The 17310-nt window shown below is 60.6% G+C and overlaps 1 protein-coding gene and 1 long non-coding RNA gene across 6 annotated transcripts; one reads left to right on the forward strand and one right to left on the reverse strand.

The window, feature by feature from the left end:
* Positions 1 to 5234: 5234 nt before the first annotated feature.
* LOC107503093 lies at positions 5235 to 13247 on the reverse strand. Of its 5 annotated transcripts, XR_004956331.1 has the most exons (5): positions 12999 to 13247; positions 11577 to 11796; positions 10918 to 11100; positions 8632 to 8752; positions 5235 to 8356 (listed from the first exon to the last, which is right to left on the reverse strand). It is a non-coding gene; the product is annotated as an uncharacterized LOC107503093 (long non-coding RNA). The 5 variants fall into 5 exon arrangements; XR_001595143.2 differs by lacking the exon at positions 11577 to 11796 and having other exon boundaries at positions 12999 to 13239; XR_001595144.2 differs by lacking the exon at positions 11577 to 11796 and having other exon boundaries at positions 10918 to 11078; positions 12999 to 13237.
* DPP7 (dipeptidyl peptidase 7) lies at positions 13240 to 16997 on the forward strand. Its single transcript, XM_016130967.2, is given in 14 exon segments — positions 13240 to 13388; positions 13466 to 13579; positions 13664 to 13803; positions 14056 to 14219; positions 14390 to 14525; positions 14623 to 14704; positions 14796 to 14962; positions 15138 to 15198; positions 15571 to 15689; positions 15775 to 15931; positions 16074 to 16138; positions 16447 to 16517; positions 16619 to 16729; positions 16731 to 16997. Coding segments are annotated over 14 exon segments (1608 nt in total). The 5' UTR covers positions 13240 to 13306; the 3' UTR covers positions 16870 to 16997.
* The last annotated feature ends 313 nt before the right edge of the window (positions 16998 to 17310 follow it).

Consider the following 17310-nt stretch of genomic DNA (forward strand, 5'->3'; position numbering starts at 1 on the left):
CAACTTCTGCTAAGATTTGATAGAGATTACATCAAATTTATAGATCAATTTGTGGAAAACTGTGACTTCAACAATATTGTTTTTTAATCCACTTATTTAGATAATCTCTACTCTCAGTAATGTTTTATAAGTTTTAATGTACGTGTTTCACTTCTTTTGTTAAATTTATTTCTAAGTATTCTCTTTGATCCCATTATGAATTGGATTGTCTTCTTTATCCTATTTTTGGCTTGTTCATTGCTAACATGTAGAAATGAAGCTGACTTTTGAATCCTGATCTACCTGCGACCTCTCTGAACTTGTTTATTCATTCTAGTCGGTATTTTTTGTTGACTCTTTAGCATTTTGTAGATCGTGTTGTCTGTGAGTCAACTACCTTCCTTCTTCCTTTCCAGTCCAGAAGCCTTTTACTCCTTTTCTTGCCTGAGTGAACTAGATTTAAGTGGTGAGAGCAAACATCTTTGCCTTGTCCAGTCTTAGAGAAGAAGCTTTGTCCTTTTACCATTATTATATTAGTATGGTACATAACATTAATTTTTAGATGTTAAACCAACCTTTCATACCTGAAATAAATCCCACTTTGTCATGATATACCATTCTTTTTATACGTTGCTGAATTTCGTTTGCCATATTTTGTGGAGAAGTTGTGCACTCACATTAACGGAGGATATTGGTTTTCCTGTGACGTCTTTGGTTTTGGTGTTAGGGTGATACTGGCCTCGTAGAAGGAGTTAAGGAGTGTTTCTTCCTCTTTTATTTTCTGGAAGCGTTTGCAAAGGATTGATATTCTTATTCAAATGTTTGGTAGAATTCACCAGTAAAATCACCTGGGCCTGGGCTTTTGGGAGGGGGCGGGGCGGGGGTGAGGAAGTTGCTGTTGTTATTGTTGTTGTTAACAGTACAACAGAAAAGTTTTAGTAGAAGGGAAAGTCCCTTCCAGACTTAGAAGCAGGCCTGAGCAAGAGAAGCGTGGCTCAAAAGGCTGAGGAAGGTTTTTAAATGACTAATCCCATTTCCTTATAGGTATATTCATATTTTGTATTTCTTCCTGCATTAGTTTTAGTAATTAGTATATTTTTAGTCATTTGTCCATTTCACCTAAACTGTTTATTGACATAAAATTGTCTGTAATATTCCCTTATAATTCTTTTGATATCTGTAAGGTCAGAAGTGATGTTCTCTCGTATCCCTGACTGTGCTTTATCAGTTTATGTAAACATTTGTCCATTTTGTTGCTCTTCCTAAAGAAACAACTTTCCCTTTCACTCGATTATCACTGTCATTTTTCTGCTTTCGACTTCACTGACTTCTCTTAACTCTCATTCTTCCACCTGCTTTGGATTTTATTTGCACCTTATTTCCAACTTCTTACGTTAGAAACGTAGGTTTTAAATTTTGAGATCTTTCTTCTCTTCTAATATAAATGTCTATAGTTATACAGTTCCCTCTAAGCTCTGCTTTAGCTGCATCTTGTAAATTTTTTTTTTCAGTTCAAAATATTTCATTTCCTTGTGATTACTTTTTTGACCCCTGGTTCATTTAGAAGTGTTGTTTTAGTTTCCCAAATATTTATGGATTTCCAGAATCTTCCTTTATATTTTTACATTACTTCCGTGTGGTTAAAGTATGTTTCATGCCTTCAAACATTTAAACTTCATGTGGATTTGTTTTATGGCCCGGCATATGATCCATCTTAAAGACTGTCCCTTACACACTTGAGAAGAACAAAGACCTGCGGGAGAGTGTCCTGCAGATGCTGGTTAGACCACACTGGTCGCGAATGTTGGTCAATTCTTCTTAACCCGCGCTGATATTCTGCCTACTTGTTCCGTCCATTACTGAGAATTTGAATTGTCTGTTTCTTTCCTCATTTCTGCAAGCTTTCGCTTCACGTATTTTTGGGCTGTTGTTAAAAGCATATTTCTTTTAATTGCTATATTGGAAAACTATGTATCATGCAAACAGCTACCATAAAGAGCTGGAGTGGCTATACTAACATCAGATGAAACCGACTTTAAGACAAAAAAAATGCTAGCAGGGACTGAGTTCCATCATTCTCCCCTCGGAGTGTGGAAGGTGTGGCTTTGTTTTCTGGCATCGGGTTGGCGGATGAGCAGTGGATGCTAACGGGCCTGCGATTCCCTGTGGCTGCTCTTCTCTTCCTCTCTGAATCCTCTTGAGACCTTCATTGGCCCTTGGAACTCTGACACCTCACAAGGTTGTGTCCAGCTGTGGGTTTCGCTCATCTGTCCTGCCTGGTTTGGACTTGGAAGAAGGTCTGCTACACAACTGCCTGTTAGGCTCCAACGGTTTCCTCCCTTCCTGGTCCCTCTTCTCTTTCTCAAGGCCTTATCCTTTGGCCATGAGAGCTACTCCACTCCCTGGAATTCCAAGCGCAGCCTGGTGGACCCGTGGCGGCAGCAGCATCCCCTGGGAATATGCAAGAACTTCAGAACCTCGGAATCAGAATCTGCAATTTCAGATCTGCAGGTGGCTTGTCTGCACAGGAAGAGGGGCACAGGGTCCTCATTGCCAACTGTTTACCAGGGTCTGTGAGGTGGGGGTGGGGGCTGCGACAACCTGGGGCGGGGGGGGGGGGACGGCTCGCCACCTGCTCCTGGAACCAACTCTCCAGGGTGGGTCCCTGCACTCAACTCTGACACCCTAGTGACTCAACCCTACACTTGCATCCTCCATGCCGCCACCGTTTCCCTGGTAACCGCTTGCGCAAGAAGGGATGCATGAGGGCGCCGCTGGAACCACCCGCAGAGCTGTGTGGGAGACCCCTGCAGAGACCTGAGAGGTGGCCCCGAGAGGAGAAGGGGGACGGGAGTGTAGCAGGCGCTTCCTGGGGCGGCTCGGACGAGCCAGGTGCTGAGCAGGAGGCGCGCACAGCGAGGAGCCGCCAGGCACCCAGACGTGCCACCGCCAGGACTGCGGGGAACAGTGGCTCCCGTCCTGGAAAGCCCCGGGCAGGGCGCGGGCCGCTCTGCCGTTGAGGGGCAGCACGCGCCCAGCAAAGTGCGGTGACCCTCAGTGCACCCGAAGGCCATCGGGTCCGAGGGAGGGAAGTTCCGCCGGCGGCCGCAGCCGCGACTCCGCCGCACCGGCGGGGTGGGGGCGACTCTTGAGGGGTCGAGCCGGCCGCCCACCCCAGACTTCCGTCCTCTCGCCGGGCCCCGGCCCACCTAGTTCTGGCCAGGCGCACGGGCCGGGGAACCTGCCTGGGCGGCGGGAGTCACGCCCCAGAGCCGGGACGCGAAGAGGCGGAGACGCAGGTCGCAGGAGCTCCCCGCCAACATGGCGGAGCCGGCAGGTCGCCGGCCCGGAGTCCGAGGGCCCCCGCGAGGGTGCGGGTCCTGCAGGTCCTCACTGACCACAGGACGTCGGGGTCGCCCGGGCGGGGCTCAGACTGCGCCACGCTCGGTGCCCGCGAGACCCCACCGGAGCGGAAGCCAGTGCAGCCCTGTTGCCATGGCCACTTCCGCGCCACGACACGGCCCACGGCGCAGGCGCAGAAGAGCTACGCGCCCACGGCGCCGGCGTAGTGGAGCGCGTCGCAGTCACGTTTCTGCGCACGCGCGCAGCGCTCGCAAAGGCTGCCGGGGCTGCGATGGCGGCCGGGGGAGGTTGGCCTCACCGATCCCGGGTCCTTCAGAGCCTGGGCTCCTGACGCCGCCTGGGCCCGTCCGCTTGTCACAGATCCGCCGCCCGGGCCGCCTTGGGGTTTCTTCTCGGTGGCGCTGAGCCTTGGCCGGAGATACGACGGCAGCGAAAGCCGGCGGCGCCGCTCGTGCTGGCGGGTCCGTCGGGTCGCGTCGTCTCCGTTCCCCGCCCAGCCCAGGGACGCGAACGCGCGTCCTGGCGCAGGGAGCGGAGGTCCCGGCCTGCATCGTCCGAGGGGCCGGTGTGCGGGGCAGAGTCGGGGAGACCGTCGGGCGCGTTTCCGGGCGGCCCTCACTGTCACCGCGCTGAGCGGAAACGCCGAGGCCCGGTCCTCGGGGAAGAAGGCGGCGGGTGACGTTCCCCGCGGGACGGGACTCTCGGAACCCAGCCTCGGCCCCGGTTTCTCTGAGACCGCGATAGGATAGCTGTTTCGTACTCGCGTCTAATACAAGCAAGGTCCCTCACTGTGCCCCCTCGGTCGTGCAGGTGCCCCCTCTACCGGTGCCCAGCCTGGAGCAAAGCCCTCCCCCAGATCACCCAACCGCAGCTCAGGTCCTGTAACAGTTCCTACTGACACCCACGTCCTGAGTCACCCGCAGTGCCTTGTGGCGCCAGGCAGTGATGAACCCCCTTGTTTAGCACAGTTGGGTTTGTGGCCTTTGGTGAAGGGTATTGACAAAACTAGAGGTCCACTGCCTTGGACTGGGACCTTCCACTCGGTACAGTGGGCTCAGCTGAGACCCCTTGTGCCTCTGCCCACGGTGCCACCTGCCCTCACTGACACTCTCAGCACTGTGTGCACGTAGCAGTAGGGCCCCCAGTGGGATTGTGTTACCTGGATTTAACCTGGTGAAATTGTTTTCTGGCGTGTGACACCTCATTATCTTAATGCTCTGTCTGTCTGCTTAGTAACCTCGCCAGTGTTGTCCGTCTGCCCTCAAGCCAGCCTCCAGGCCTGACACTGGCGGGGGCTCTGCTCAGACCAGTTTACGCATTTGTGGCTCCAGCCACCATCTCAAAACCTTATAAGGAATCCTTACTCCGTCTCGGGTGGCCCTGAGAGCTGCTCTTCTTTGGGTTCTTTCTGCCTGGATTTGGAGGTTTTGTCTGGTCACTGCTGTGACCTCCCTTATTGTCATCCTGTTATTCCTGACTGCCAGCCATGGTCTGATGACCAAGGGAAACAGACTCTTACGCCTTTTCCTAGACAGCCCCCTTCTGCTACTCAAGTTTTCTTCGCATGGTTGGTGATCCCGGTGATCCCAGATTTAACTCACGAACACTGGACCTTGAACTCACTTCAATACATTGTGTCTGCTGAGGTCACCGTGGTCCCATCTCAAGGCCTACTGGGTCAGGAGGGAACAGTGACCAACGCCTGTTCTCTGGTTTGTTTGCTCAAACTGCTTTGCAGATAGTGTCTACTTCCACTCAGGGAAGTTGTGCGTATCGAGAGCACCAACTTTGCTCATTCCTGTTAGAATAGACGATACCTCCACCTCCAAGGCAGCCTGTGGCCTCGAAGGCACCCTTTACCTCCACAGTCACAGCCTTTGCATTCAGAGCAGTTGGAAGAGAGTCCGTATTTTTTAAATTCCCATTGCTCCAAGAAATCACATTTCCTTAAAAAGAATGCCCAGAAATGTCCAATATAACACAAGTATCGGCTATTAAGGAAACTTCCAGCAAGGATGACTGGTTCCCTCTTCACCCATACGCTGAGCTACAGTTTCCACAGTAGGAATAAAACAACTGGAAACGGGGTTCGGAGCTCGTCTCTGACCCTAGCAGAGTCACCAACAGCACCTGCGCTCTAAAAGCCCATCACATGCATCTAAATCCACTAACGAGAGTCATGGCGGAAAGTCTCGTCCTTGATTTCCTGTCTGCTAACTGAGGGGACACAATGCTATAATGCTGTTAAACCTCAGCCGATGCTCCAGAGAGGATGATGACCTGTGACCGGGACGAAAGGCTGGCTGGTGAGGGAGGGAGCTCCCTGATGACACAGACCTGACTAGGTTCGGGACCTGCGTTGCCTGATTACAAACCACAGTTCCTGCCTTTAAGACCCGTTAGGAAGCGTAACCTTCATTCTACTTAACTGCAAAGTTGCAATGAGCCGATGACCCTGCCCAGTCTTAGTATTACCACAGAGCCACTGTCATGGCTCCTCCTATGACAGGAGGAGGAGGATACGCCCTGTCACCTGCACACACCTGCAGGGCACACACTGGACCGAACCCACAAAATCCTGGCACTGGGGAAACCTCGGTATCATGAGTTAGTGTCCTTCAGCCTGGAGGGGGAACTGAGAGAGAAAGGGCCAGCCCCAGGTGCGTCCTGAGACCGTCCTGTCGAGACACCTGGGGTCCCCTGGCTGTAAGTGCCACCACGGTGCCACGAGCACACGTGCTGCCTGGGAAAGCACGGTGGGTGTCCAGGGGTCCCAGGCCGCGAGGCAGCCACACCCCTAACTGGCCGAGGCACAGCTCGGCCCCGCCTGAGCCCAACACGTTGCGGAGTTTCTCCGCGGCCCAAGCACTGGACCTAAGTGTGTCTACGTCTGCCCATGTCATCTGATGTTTGCCAGTGTCACCTGTAGTGCGGCCCACCTGGGACCCCTCTAAGAGGGACCTTCCCCCCAGTGCAAACACAAGAGGACTCCACACGGGGACCTTGGACCTTTGGAATTACTCATTGTCCTCCCCGAGCCTGTCACAGTTGGGGAGGGTCCGGACGGTTGTGCTCTGAGTAAAAGGTGTCGCTCTCCGTCCCTCCCTCAGAAATGGAAGCAGCTGTCGCGGCTCCAGCGCAACGCGGTCCTCTTCCTGCTGGCCTTCCTGGTCCTCTGTGGGCTCCTGTCCTGCATCAGCATGGCCGACCAGTGGAAAGGTACCAGCCCCCTGGGCGCCTCACCGGTAGAGCCGGTGACCGGGGCTGACTGGCCGAGTGCTCTGGCTGTCGGCCTGGAACGCCCCCGGAGGCACTGAAGGGCGGCGAGCTGGACAGAGGAACGTAGAGTGTTTTCAGTCACCTTCCTGGGACAGGTGGTGACGTCTGACCGCGTCCCATGTGTGGCACCGCGTTCTCTGTCCAGAGGGTGACCACCCGCTCTGAGTGCATCCCGTGGCTGTCACACACGTGCTGCCATGTGTTTGGAAGGGACCGGCCAAGTCCAGGTGAGGGCGGAGAGAGTCCTGAGTGCCTCTCAGGTGGCCCATTTAGGAGGAAAGCTAATGAGCGGCTGCAGTCTGGTCTCTGGTGTCCAGGAGGGACCTGCACGGTGGGGGGTGAACGTCCCCATCACTTTGGCAGGAAGCGGGGCTGAGGCCCTTCTGCAGGCCGCGTGGACGCGCCTCTTGCTCAGCGCTGGTCCCCAGGCCTGTTCTGGAGACAGTGCGTGGTTCCGGCCAGACCCGTCCTGGGCCTCAGGCCCCCGCTGAGTCGTTTGTGTATGCGGAGGACGTCGAAAAGCAGAGACTTTGCGGCCACGCGTCGGCCTCTGTCACGTCCTGGGAGGTGTCCTGGTCGCAGCCCCTGCTGAGCCCAGGCTGTGAGATGGAGGAGGAGCGCTGTCTGCGCCTTGTCACTGGAATGGCGCCTTTGAAGATGAGCGGGGAAGCCAGGGCCAGGCCGCGACGGTGCTCACGGTTCCCTTCAGGACGTGGCCGGGACCCTTTCGTGCTCCCCTTCGGGCCTGTGACAGCCGCCTCGCCCGCGGGGCCACGTTTCGGTACCATGTCGGCTCTTCCACGGGTCCCTTGCCCGTCTGGGTGCGCGGCCGAGCTGAGCGTCCCGCTCGCCCGCTGCCGCCGGCAGGACACGCGGTCGGGCCCGCTGAGCCCGGCGCACCTCCACTGCCGGGCAGCGTCGGAGCCGCGCGAAGCCAGCAGGCTCACGTCTGTCCTCGACACCGGACGGAAGCGGGCGACGGGGTGGCCTCGTGCACCGTGGACGGGGCTTCCCGGTGACGGCGCACGGTGACCTCTCTGTCGTCTGTCAGGAGGACTTGGGGAACCGGCTGCTGCCCGCGTTCCGGACGCCCTCCAAGGTCCCGTACTCCGACGTGAACCTGGGCACTGGGGTGGCCCGCCCGCCCCGGTGGACGTCCGACAGCACGGTGGCCGAGGTGACGAGCATCCAGCTGGAGTTCCGAGAGCTGTCCCGTCTCACGGGAGCTACGAAGTTCCGGGTACGGGCCGGGCGTCCCCCTGGGCCGTGGCGGTAAGCGCCGGTCGCGTGGATGCCGACCCCGGGCCGCAGGACCCCGCCGACTTTTCCTGTAGAACCTGCCGGGTCACTGACAGTGGCCGCCGGGGCCGAGAGGCGGGGACCGAGGACGAGCCCTCCGCCTGGCCCTGCCCTGGTGCTGCGCCCTGTCCTTGGCCCTGAGCGAGCTCATGGCTTGTTACGCGGGGCTCTGTGTGGCCCCTGGCCGTGTGTCCTGGGCCTCCTCGGTGCCCGTGTGCCCGGGGCTGCCTCGGTCGTAGCTTCGAGGTGTTGGATGTGTCGAGATGCTGGCGCTTTGTAGTTGGCTCTGTGCTGGTGACATCGTGGTTTCCCGACCAGCGGTCTCCCACGGTGCCGCAATGGCCCGTGGATCTGTCCCGAGAGAACAGCTGGGGTGGTGGTGTGGACTCGCGGCCAGCTTGCTGTGTGATGGGGTGGACACTGCCTCATCTTCCTCCTGGAGATGAAATTCAGCAGTGAGGGCACACGGCCTCCGCAGTGGTCTCCTGAGGGTGGACTCGAGACTGGCTGCAGGCCATGAGCCCTATTTACTACCTCTCCCTTTGGCGTCAAATGCCACCCTCACATGTGTGCCTGGGGACCCCTGGCCTCTGTGCAAAGAGGACAGCGCACTCTAAGCAGGCGGGCCCTCGCCACGCCCTCCCCCCACCTCTGCCGCGGGGCGGGGGTGGGGCACACAGCTTGTAGCTCACGTTCCGGGGCGACACTCACTTCCTTCCGTGCTCCCCCACTGGACACTGGGAAACTGAGGCAAGGGCGAGTAAGTGACTTGTACCAGGCCCAGCGTCAGCGGAAGATTGGGTGGGCCACTCCAGACTCCCATTTTTCTTTCCTTTTTTAAAAATATATATCAATATTTATTAATAAAATTAATGTAAAGTAAAGGTCAAATCCAAAAGTTTTTACCCAGAATGCTTCTTCGAAATGTTTTAAATTGTAGTAGAATATAAATGACAAAATCAATCATCTTAGCCAGGGTGAGCGCACAGCTCGGTGGCATCGGGCATAGCCACACTGTGCGCGGCTGTCACCACCGTCACCTCCAGGACTTTCTCACCTTCCCAGCTGGAGCTCTGTCCCCGTGAACCCCTTATCCCCAGCCCCGCCCCCAGCCCGGCCCCACCGCCTGCCTCCTGTCTCTGTGGAACTTCTTTTTTCTTTTGTTCCTTCCCCCTTTTTTTTTTATTGTGGTAAACACACAATAACATAAAAAGCACCATCTTAACCGTTTTTGCAGTGTATGGCTCTGTAGTATTAAGTCCATTAGCGTTGTTACGAACTACATTTCTAGAACTTTCATCTTGCAGAACGGAACTCTACACCCGTGCAACAGAGCCCCCCTTCTGTTCTACTTCCTGTGTCTGGATTCGGTTACTCTAAGCACCTCACTTCCTGGAGTCACACAGTGTTTACCCTCCTGTGACTGGCACGTTTCACCGAGCACCGAGCCCCCCAGGCCCATCCGTGCGGCAGCCGGGGCCGGGGCGCCTCCCTTTTTAAGGCCGCGTGGCATCGCACTGCGCAGCACATCCACCCAGCCCTCCGTCGATGGGCACTTGGGCTGCTGCCAGGTTTTGGCTGCTGCGAGTAATGCTGTGCACGTGGTATAAGAACACCTTGTAGGAGTTCACCAGCACCGCAGTCGCCAGATCATAAGGACATTCAAGCCTGGTCTTTGAGGTATGGCCATGCTTTCCATCACGGCGGCGCCACTGCCCACAGTGCACAGGGCCCTGAGGTCGCCATGCCCTGCCAGCGTGATAGTAGCGTTCCCACGAGTGCGAGGCGAGACCTCGCCGCGGTTCCGATTTCCGTTTCCATAATGGTCACGGGCGCTGAGCATCTTTCCATACGCTTGTCTGTTCAGGGCCCGGACTTCCCTAAATTACCTTGGACAGAAGAACAGAGCTGAAGGACATACGTTTCCCCACAAAAAATTCGCTGCGAGGGCCAGCATTCAAAATAGCGTGGCGCTGGCCAAGAGGTGGACATGCACAGCAAGGGACTAGACGTGAGCCTGGAAACAAACTCGTGCGCATGTGGCCCACGGACGTTTTTAAAGGTGGGACATCTACTCAACGGGAAAAGAACTTTGTCTTCAGCAAATGTGCGGGGACGACTGGACGTCCACGTGCAGCGAAAGGCGAGGTTGGACCCCTACCTCACACCACATGCCGTTAACTCAAATTGGATCAATGACATAACTCTAAGAGCTGAAACTGTAAAACTCTTAAAAAGGGGTAAATCTTCACAACCTAGATTTGACGTGGATTCTTAGGCAAAATTCGAAAAGCATAAGCAACAAAAGAAGAAACAGACAAATTGGACTCCATCAAAATAAAAACTTAGTGCACCAAAAGACACTATCAACAAAGTCAACAGGCAACCCACAGAATGGGAGAAAATTTGTGCAAACTACATACATATCTGACGAGGGCTTAATATCCAGATTATATTTTTTAAAAGTCAATGACAACAATAAAAACAAACTGAACAACAAAAAACTACAGCTCAACCCCCACACCCCCATTTAAAAATGGGCAAAGCACCTTAAATAGCCATTTCTCCAAGGAAGATATACAAATGTCCAATAAGCACATGAAAAGATGCTCGATGTCACAGATCATTAGAAAAACGTAAATCAAAACTGCAGCGAGCCTGCGCCTCGCACGCACGGGGACGGCAGAGAACGGCCACTGCTGGCGAAGAGAGAAACGGGGACCCCGCGCCCGGCCAGCGGGAGGTGCGACGCAGCCGCTGTGGAGCCCAGTGTGGCGGCTTTGCAATAAAGAACACGGGATGGCCACGTGCTCCAGCGAGGCCGCCTCTGGGGCCACCCCGTGGGGACGAGAGCGGGGTCTCCCGGCGAGGCCGGCACGCCCGCCTTCGCGGCAGCTTCGCTCCCAGCAGCCAAGAGGTAGAAACCAGCCCAATGTCCACTGAAGGCTGAATGGGTAAGGAAAATATGGTATCTATACACAACGGAATATCACTTACCGTTAGAAAGGAAGGCAATCCCGACACCTGCTACGAGGAGGCTGGGCCGTGAGGACGTTATGCCGCGTGAAAAGAGCCGGTCACAAAGGACTCCAGGGACAAAAGGTGTCTGGAGGGGGCGGAGTCAGCGACACAGAATGCGGACCGGAGGTTACCTGGGGCTGGGTAAAGGGCGAAGATGGCCTGAGGGGTGGAAGCATTTTGGAGACAGACAGTAGTGAGCATCGCACAACATGGTGGGTGCACTGAAGGCCACCCAGCTTACAAGTGGTTGGCAGGACCCAGTTCTGCACACACGTGAGTGTGGCCACACCTGCGGGTGCGGCGTGGGCCGGGGCTGCCGGGCCCCCCGCCCCCCTCCTTCCCGCTGGCAGCCTGGTGGTCTAAGAGCAGAGCAGGTGGTGGTGGGGACCAGGCCTGGCTCCCCAAATCCGTGGGCTGTGGGGGGACCAGGCTCCCTAAATCTGTGGACTGTGGAGGAGGATCAGGCCTCAACTGTGTCCCAAAAGTAATTGGCCCCAGGAAGTTGTGGGGAGGGCTTCTGGATCCCCAGATGCACCCCATGCTCAGGGCCGCCAGGCGTGGCGGGACGGTCTGTGAAGAATCAGAACGCCCTCCCCCGGGCCTGCCCAGTGCCGCCCCAGGCCCAGAGGAGCTACCTGCAGGGCGCGGACGGGGGACGCACCGGCTCTGCGGTCAGGGGCTCGGGCTCGGGCTCCTCAGCTGAGGGTGACGGCAGCGGGCACAGCCCGGGGAGGGGCTGCCAGTCGGCGTCTCCCGTCCTGGATCTCGCCCCGTCTACTTCAGACAGGTCAGGCAGCCCTGGGCGGGGGCCCGGGGACACAGGAACAGGGACACGGGGACGCGGCGGCATTTGGACTTGGAGACACAGAGATATGAGGGGGACACAGAGACACAGGGAGGGGGGCATATGGACGGGGACACGGAGATGGGGACGCAGGGGCGAGGACACAGGGACATGGGGACACACAGACGGGGACACGGGGGCGCGCACACGGGGATGGGCACACAGGGGCAGGGGGCGCACGGGGCGCAGGGGGCGCACGGCGTGATGGGGATAGAGACCCGGGGACGGGGGCACAGGGACACGGAGACGCAGGGGCGGGGGCAGGGGGGGCAGACGGGGACGCAGGGGCGGGGGCAGGGGGGGCAGACGGGGACGCAGGGGCGGGGGCAGGGGGGCGAGCACACGGGGACGCAGGGGCACGGGGAGCACGCGGACACGGGGATGGAGACGCAGGGCCGGGAGCACAGGGGGACGGAGACGGTGGAGCATGGGGACGCGGGCACGCAGGGGTACAGGGGGGGGGGACGCGGGGACGTAGGGACACAGGGACGAGGACATGGGGCAGGGGGACGGGGCACGAGGACACGGGGTGGGGATGGGGGCTCTGGGGGCGAGTGTGCTGTGGCACTGGGTGACCGTGGGGCGGCCACACCCATGGGTGGTGTGACATGATGGTCATTGTCACCATGCTGGTTGCCCCAGTGACAGGCTTGGGGCAGTGTGGGGGCAGCCGAAGGGCTGACTCACGGGGCCAGTCCTCACGCTCAGCCCCGGCCTGGCTGGGGGCCTCGGGGTTCCCAGCTGCGGCCAGGGCCCAGCGCCCCAGCCCAGGCAGAGGCCCGGGGTCATGCTGGCCAGAAACAGTCTGGGGAGTGCGGATCGGCGGGGCCCCCAGGGGTGGGGGGCTGCCCTGCAGGTCCGGCCCCGCCCCCAGGTCCGGGACTGGATGCCAGGGGACTGGTGGTTCCCCAGCCCTCTGGGCACCGGCACCTCCTAGGGCCCTGCTCACTGAGGTGCCCAGGAAGGGAAGGCCTGGGGGGGAGGGAGCGGTCCCTGGGCTCCTGCACAGGCCTCAGCCCATGCCCCACCCCCCGCCCACCCGCGCAGCCCCGTAGCCCTTACTGCTGTGGGGACAAGCTCCTTCCTCAGGCGGCCACCGCCATCTCCCTGAGACCCGCCCCGCAGCCTTCCCCGACCCTGCCCTCAAGAGCCGCCCCTCCCCCACGTGGCTGGGAGCCTGGGAGGGCCTGGGCTCCCAGGTGGGTACTGGTACCTGGCACCTGGCTGGAAGGCCCAGCCTGGAGGACCAGTGGGGAGGCACGGGGCAGGCCGGCCCCTCAGCAGTAGCCGGTGGAGGACAGGTGGCCAGGCCCACGTCCCTGTGCCAGCCCCCGCTCTTGGAGCCCCAGCCTCATGTGTCCCTATGGTGACTGTCTCCGTGGTGACAGCGGCTGCCAGCGCTGGACGGAAAGACACAGAGCCGCCAGCGGGAGGGAAGTGACAGCCCGGCTCACAGCTCTAGACGTCACGTGACGGCGACCCCGTCAGTCACATGACCCGCTCACGGCGGCTGAAGCAGACATGAGCCCTCGGCTCCGACCAGTCCTGTCCTGGGCCTGGGCCCTGCTGCTGGCACTGGGGTCGCTGGGCCTGGAGGCTGGGGGTAAGTCCCGACCCGCGGGCCCCCCCCCCCCCCCGCCATCCCCTGGGGGCCGCGCCCCTGAGCATCGTGCCCTCCAGCCCACAGAGACCCAGACCCCAACTTCCGGGAGGACTACTTCGCGCAGCTCCTGGACCATTTCAACTTCGAGAGGTTTGGCAACAAGACCTTCCTCCAGCGGTTCCTGATTTCAGGTGAGGTCGCTTGGGGGCTCCCGGCCCTGGGGGGTGTGTCTCACGCCTTGCCCCCGCCCCCAACCTGCCTCTACCCACCAACAGACAAGTTCTGGAGAAGGGGCGAGGGGCCCCTGTTCCTCTACACGGGCAATGAGGGGGATGTGTGGTTCTTTGCCAACAACTCGGGGTTCATCCTGGAGCTGGCGATGCAGCAGGAGGCCCTGGTTGTGTTTGCTGAGCACGTGGGTACTGGCGGGCCGGGGCCGGGGCCGGGGGGTCGGGCTGGGGCAGGGGGCGGGGGGTCGGGCCGGGGCCGGGGGGGCCGGGGCCGGGGCCGGGGGGTCGGGCCGGGGCCCGGGGCCGGGGGGTCGGGCCGGGGCGGGGGGCGGGGGGCGGGGGGCGGGGGGTCAGGCCGGGGCCGGGGGCAGGGGGTCGGGCCGGGGCGGGGGGCGGGGGGCGCGGGGTGCAGGGTCAGCGTCCGCCTGCGCCCGCAGCGGTACTACGGGAAGTCGCTCCCGTTCGGTGAGCGGTCCACGCAGCGCGGGCACACGGAGCTGCTGACCGTGGAGCAGGCCCTGGCCGACTTCGCCAGGCTGCTCTGGTCACTGCGGCAGGACCTCAAGGCTCAGGATGTCCCTGTCATCGCCTTTGGTGGCAGGTGGGTCCTCGCCTCTTTTTTCTCCCTGGGAACGGTGCACCTGGCTTGAGACCCAGAATTTCTGTGGGTCCTAAATGTCCCGGACCTTCTCAGGGAGCCAGGGGGCAGGCGGGGAGAAGCGGGGGCCGGCCGCAGGGGGCGCGCCACAGCCTCCACCCTGTGCCCAGCAGCTACGGGGGCATGCTCAGCGCCTACATGCGGATGAAGTACCCCCACCTCGTGGCGGGCGCGCTGGCGGCCAGTGCCCCCGTGGTGGCGGCGGCGGGTCTCAGCGACTCCTGCCAGTTCTTCCGGGACCTGTCTGCGGTGAGTGCGAGGGCTCGGCGGCCCGGGCGGCCCGGGCGGCCCGGGCGGCCCGGGCGCGGTGGCAGCTACAGCCACCACCTTCCTGCTCGGCTTCCAGATCTTTGAGAACCAGAGTCCCGAGTGCGCCCGGGGCGTGCGGGACGCATTTCGGCAGATTAAGGACTTGTTCCTGCAGGGAGGTGAGGAGGCTGCACCCTGCCCCTGGGCTCCCCGCTCCAGGCCCCCAGCGCCAGTGGCCTCCAGTGGCCCTTGTCCTGTCCCCTCCCGCAGCCTACGAGGAGGTCAGCCGGGAGTTTGGTACCTGCCAGTTGGTCACGGACTGGAAGAGCCTGGCCCAACTCTTCGGGTTTGCCCGGAATGCCTTCGTCATGCTGGCCATGCTGAACTACCCGTACCCCACCGACTTCATTGGGCACCTCCCTGCCAACCCCGTGCAGGTGAGGCCCCCGCTCCCGTGAACAGGGAGGGGCCCAGCTGCCCAGAGGCAGTCAGTGCCAGCCAACTCGAGGGCCACGCACCACGCTGTGGCTGGGGACCAGGGCGGGCGAGCTGGGGGAAGAGCTGCAGGCGGCCACAGGACCACCTGCTGAGGCGACCCCATGGTACCCACAGGTCGGCTGCAAACGGCTGCTGACCGAGCGCCATAGGATCAGGGGACTCCAAGCGCTGGCAGGTGCGTCTGCCCCTCAGCCCCCGGTGGGGTGCGTGTGTGGGGGGCCCGGCATTGGGGTGATGGGGGATGAGGGCAGGCAGCCTGAGGAGCGGGGGAGGGCTGGGGGGGGCGGGAAGCCCAGTAGGCTCTTGGGCCCAGGACACCCCACCATCACCTTTGGGTAGGAAGTGGCCGTCCCCTCCCGGCCCAGCCTGCGGGTCGCTGCTCCAGCGAGCTCTGGGAGGTTCAGGCAGGGAGGGCAAGGGCCGATAGGACAGGCCCTATGGACCCCCCTTGCTGGGCACACAAGATGCCCGTCCCCCGATGTGCGCGGGGCCCCACTGAGGGGGCAGGCCGGGTGCAGCCGCTGACCCCAGCGCCTTTGTCCCCCAGGGCTGCTGTACAACTCCTCGGGCACGGAGCCCTGTTTCGACATCTACCGGCAGTACCAGGCCTGTGCCGACGCCACGGGCTGCGGCTTGGGCCCCGACGCCAAGGCCTGGGACTACCAGGTATGGGCCACCTGGAACTTTTAGGGGTGGGGACGCTGACAAGGTGGCCATTCCCTGGCCTGATGGCCGTGTGGGCTCCCCACAGGCCTGCACCGAGGTCAACTTGGCCTTCTCCAGCAACAACCGGACGGACATCTTTCCCGAGCTGCAGTTCACCGAGGCCCTCCGCCAGCAGTACTGCCTGGACACCTGGGGCGTGAGTCCGCGGCGGGAGTGGCTGCTGACCCACTTCGGGGGCGCTGGTGAGGCTGGGGGTGGGGTGGGGTGGGGCGACGTCTCCCCCTTGGCACTGCGCCGGCTCGGCAAAGCTAGGGTCTGGCCCACCCCACGGTGCCAGGACCTCGGGCCGTGCCCGGGCCCCGCCACGCGCCTTGTTCCTTTCAGACCTCAGAGCAGCCAGCAACATCTTTTTCTCCAATGGTGACCTGGACCCCTGGGCAGGGGGCGGGGTGAGTCTCCGATGGTGAAGGAGTCCCACGCAGGGTTCTCCTCATGGCTTTGCAGAATCTTCTCGAGGACCCCACCCTGCCTTTGCCGGTGCCTGTGTTCCGTGCTTTACTGTCCCGTCCTCTCCCCTTCTGGTTCTCCTGACTGATGGGAACTGGCCTCTGGCTTGCCTGTCCTTTGCGATGGGACCAGCCAGGACACGCGGTCCCGAGCCGCTGCCCTAGCTGTGCCCCGCAGCTGGGACGTGGGGCTGGGCTGCAGGGCTGGCCGGCCCGGAGTGCGCCCCACACGGCATGTCCTCGGCTGACAGATTCGGAGTAACCTGAGTGCGTCGGTCCTGGCCGTCACCATCCACGGGGGAGCACACCACCTGGACCTCAGGTGGGGTCCCAGCTCTGGCCCCATGCTGAATGTGGGTGGGCTTGGCGTGAGGCTGTCTGCCTGACCACTGAGTGCCCCCCACCCCCGTGCCTGCCCCTCAGAGCGTCTCACCCAGAAGACCCCATGTCTGTCAGGGAGGCTCGCAAGCTGGAGGCCACCGTCATCCACGACTGGGTCACGGCAGCCAGGCATAAGCAGCAGCTGCAGGAGCGGAAAAGGGGGCTCGGAAGCTGAGGGGCGCCCCCCATGTAGGACCAGCGGGGACTGCGGGGGCATGGCTCCCAGTCACTTGAACCCCAGCTCAGTCACGGGGTCAGGGGGGAGAGCCTCGCCTGAGGGAGGGGCTGACTGAAGGCCTGGTGGCCCAGCCACGCCTGTCCCGTCCCGGCTGTGGTCCACGTGGAGGAGCGTGACCGTGAGCACACTGCCCGGCCTCCCCACTCCCGTCACACCTCCAATAAAACACACCTCGATTCCGTTGGCTGCCTGGGGGTTCCTGGGTGGGATGGTGGCATTTCACGTGCTGGCTGAACCATGACACGAAAGCCCAGGGGACCACCTGGGCGGCTCCCCGCCACCCTGCCACCCCCGCCACCGCGTCAGCGTCCCCTCAGGGGCCTGCTGAGGGGCCATGGCCTGGCACCCCGTCCCCGCTGGGGCATGGGGAAGCCTCTTTCCTGAACACCTCAGGCATCGCCTCCCAGTGGGTCTGAGCTGGACCTTCACTGTCCAAATCCTGCCGCGAGCTGCTGACGGGCCCCGTGGGCAGTGCGACACACCCGCCGGCAGTCGG

The sequence above is a fragment of the Rousettus aegyptiacus genome, unplaced genomic scaffold (genome assembly GCF_014176215.1).
Source record: "Rousettus aegyptiacus isolate mRouAeg1 unplaced genomic scaffold, mRouAeg1.p scaffold_m13_p_3, whole genome shotgun sequence".
NCBI classification, from domain to species: Eukaryota; Metazoa; Chordata; class Mammalia; order Chiroptera; family Pteropodidae; genus Rousettus; species Rousettus aegyptiacus.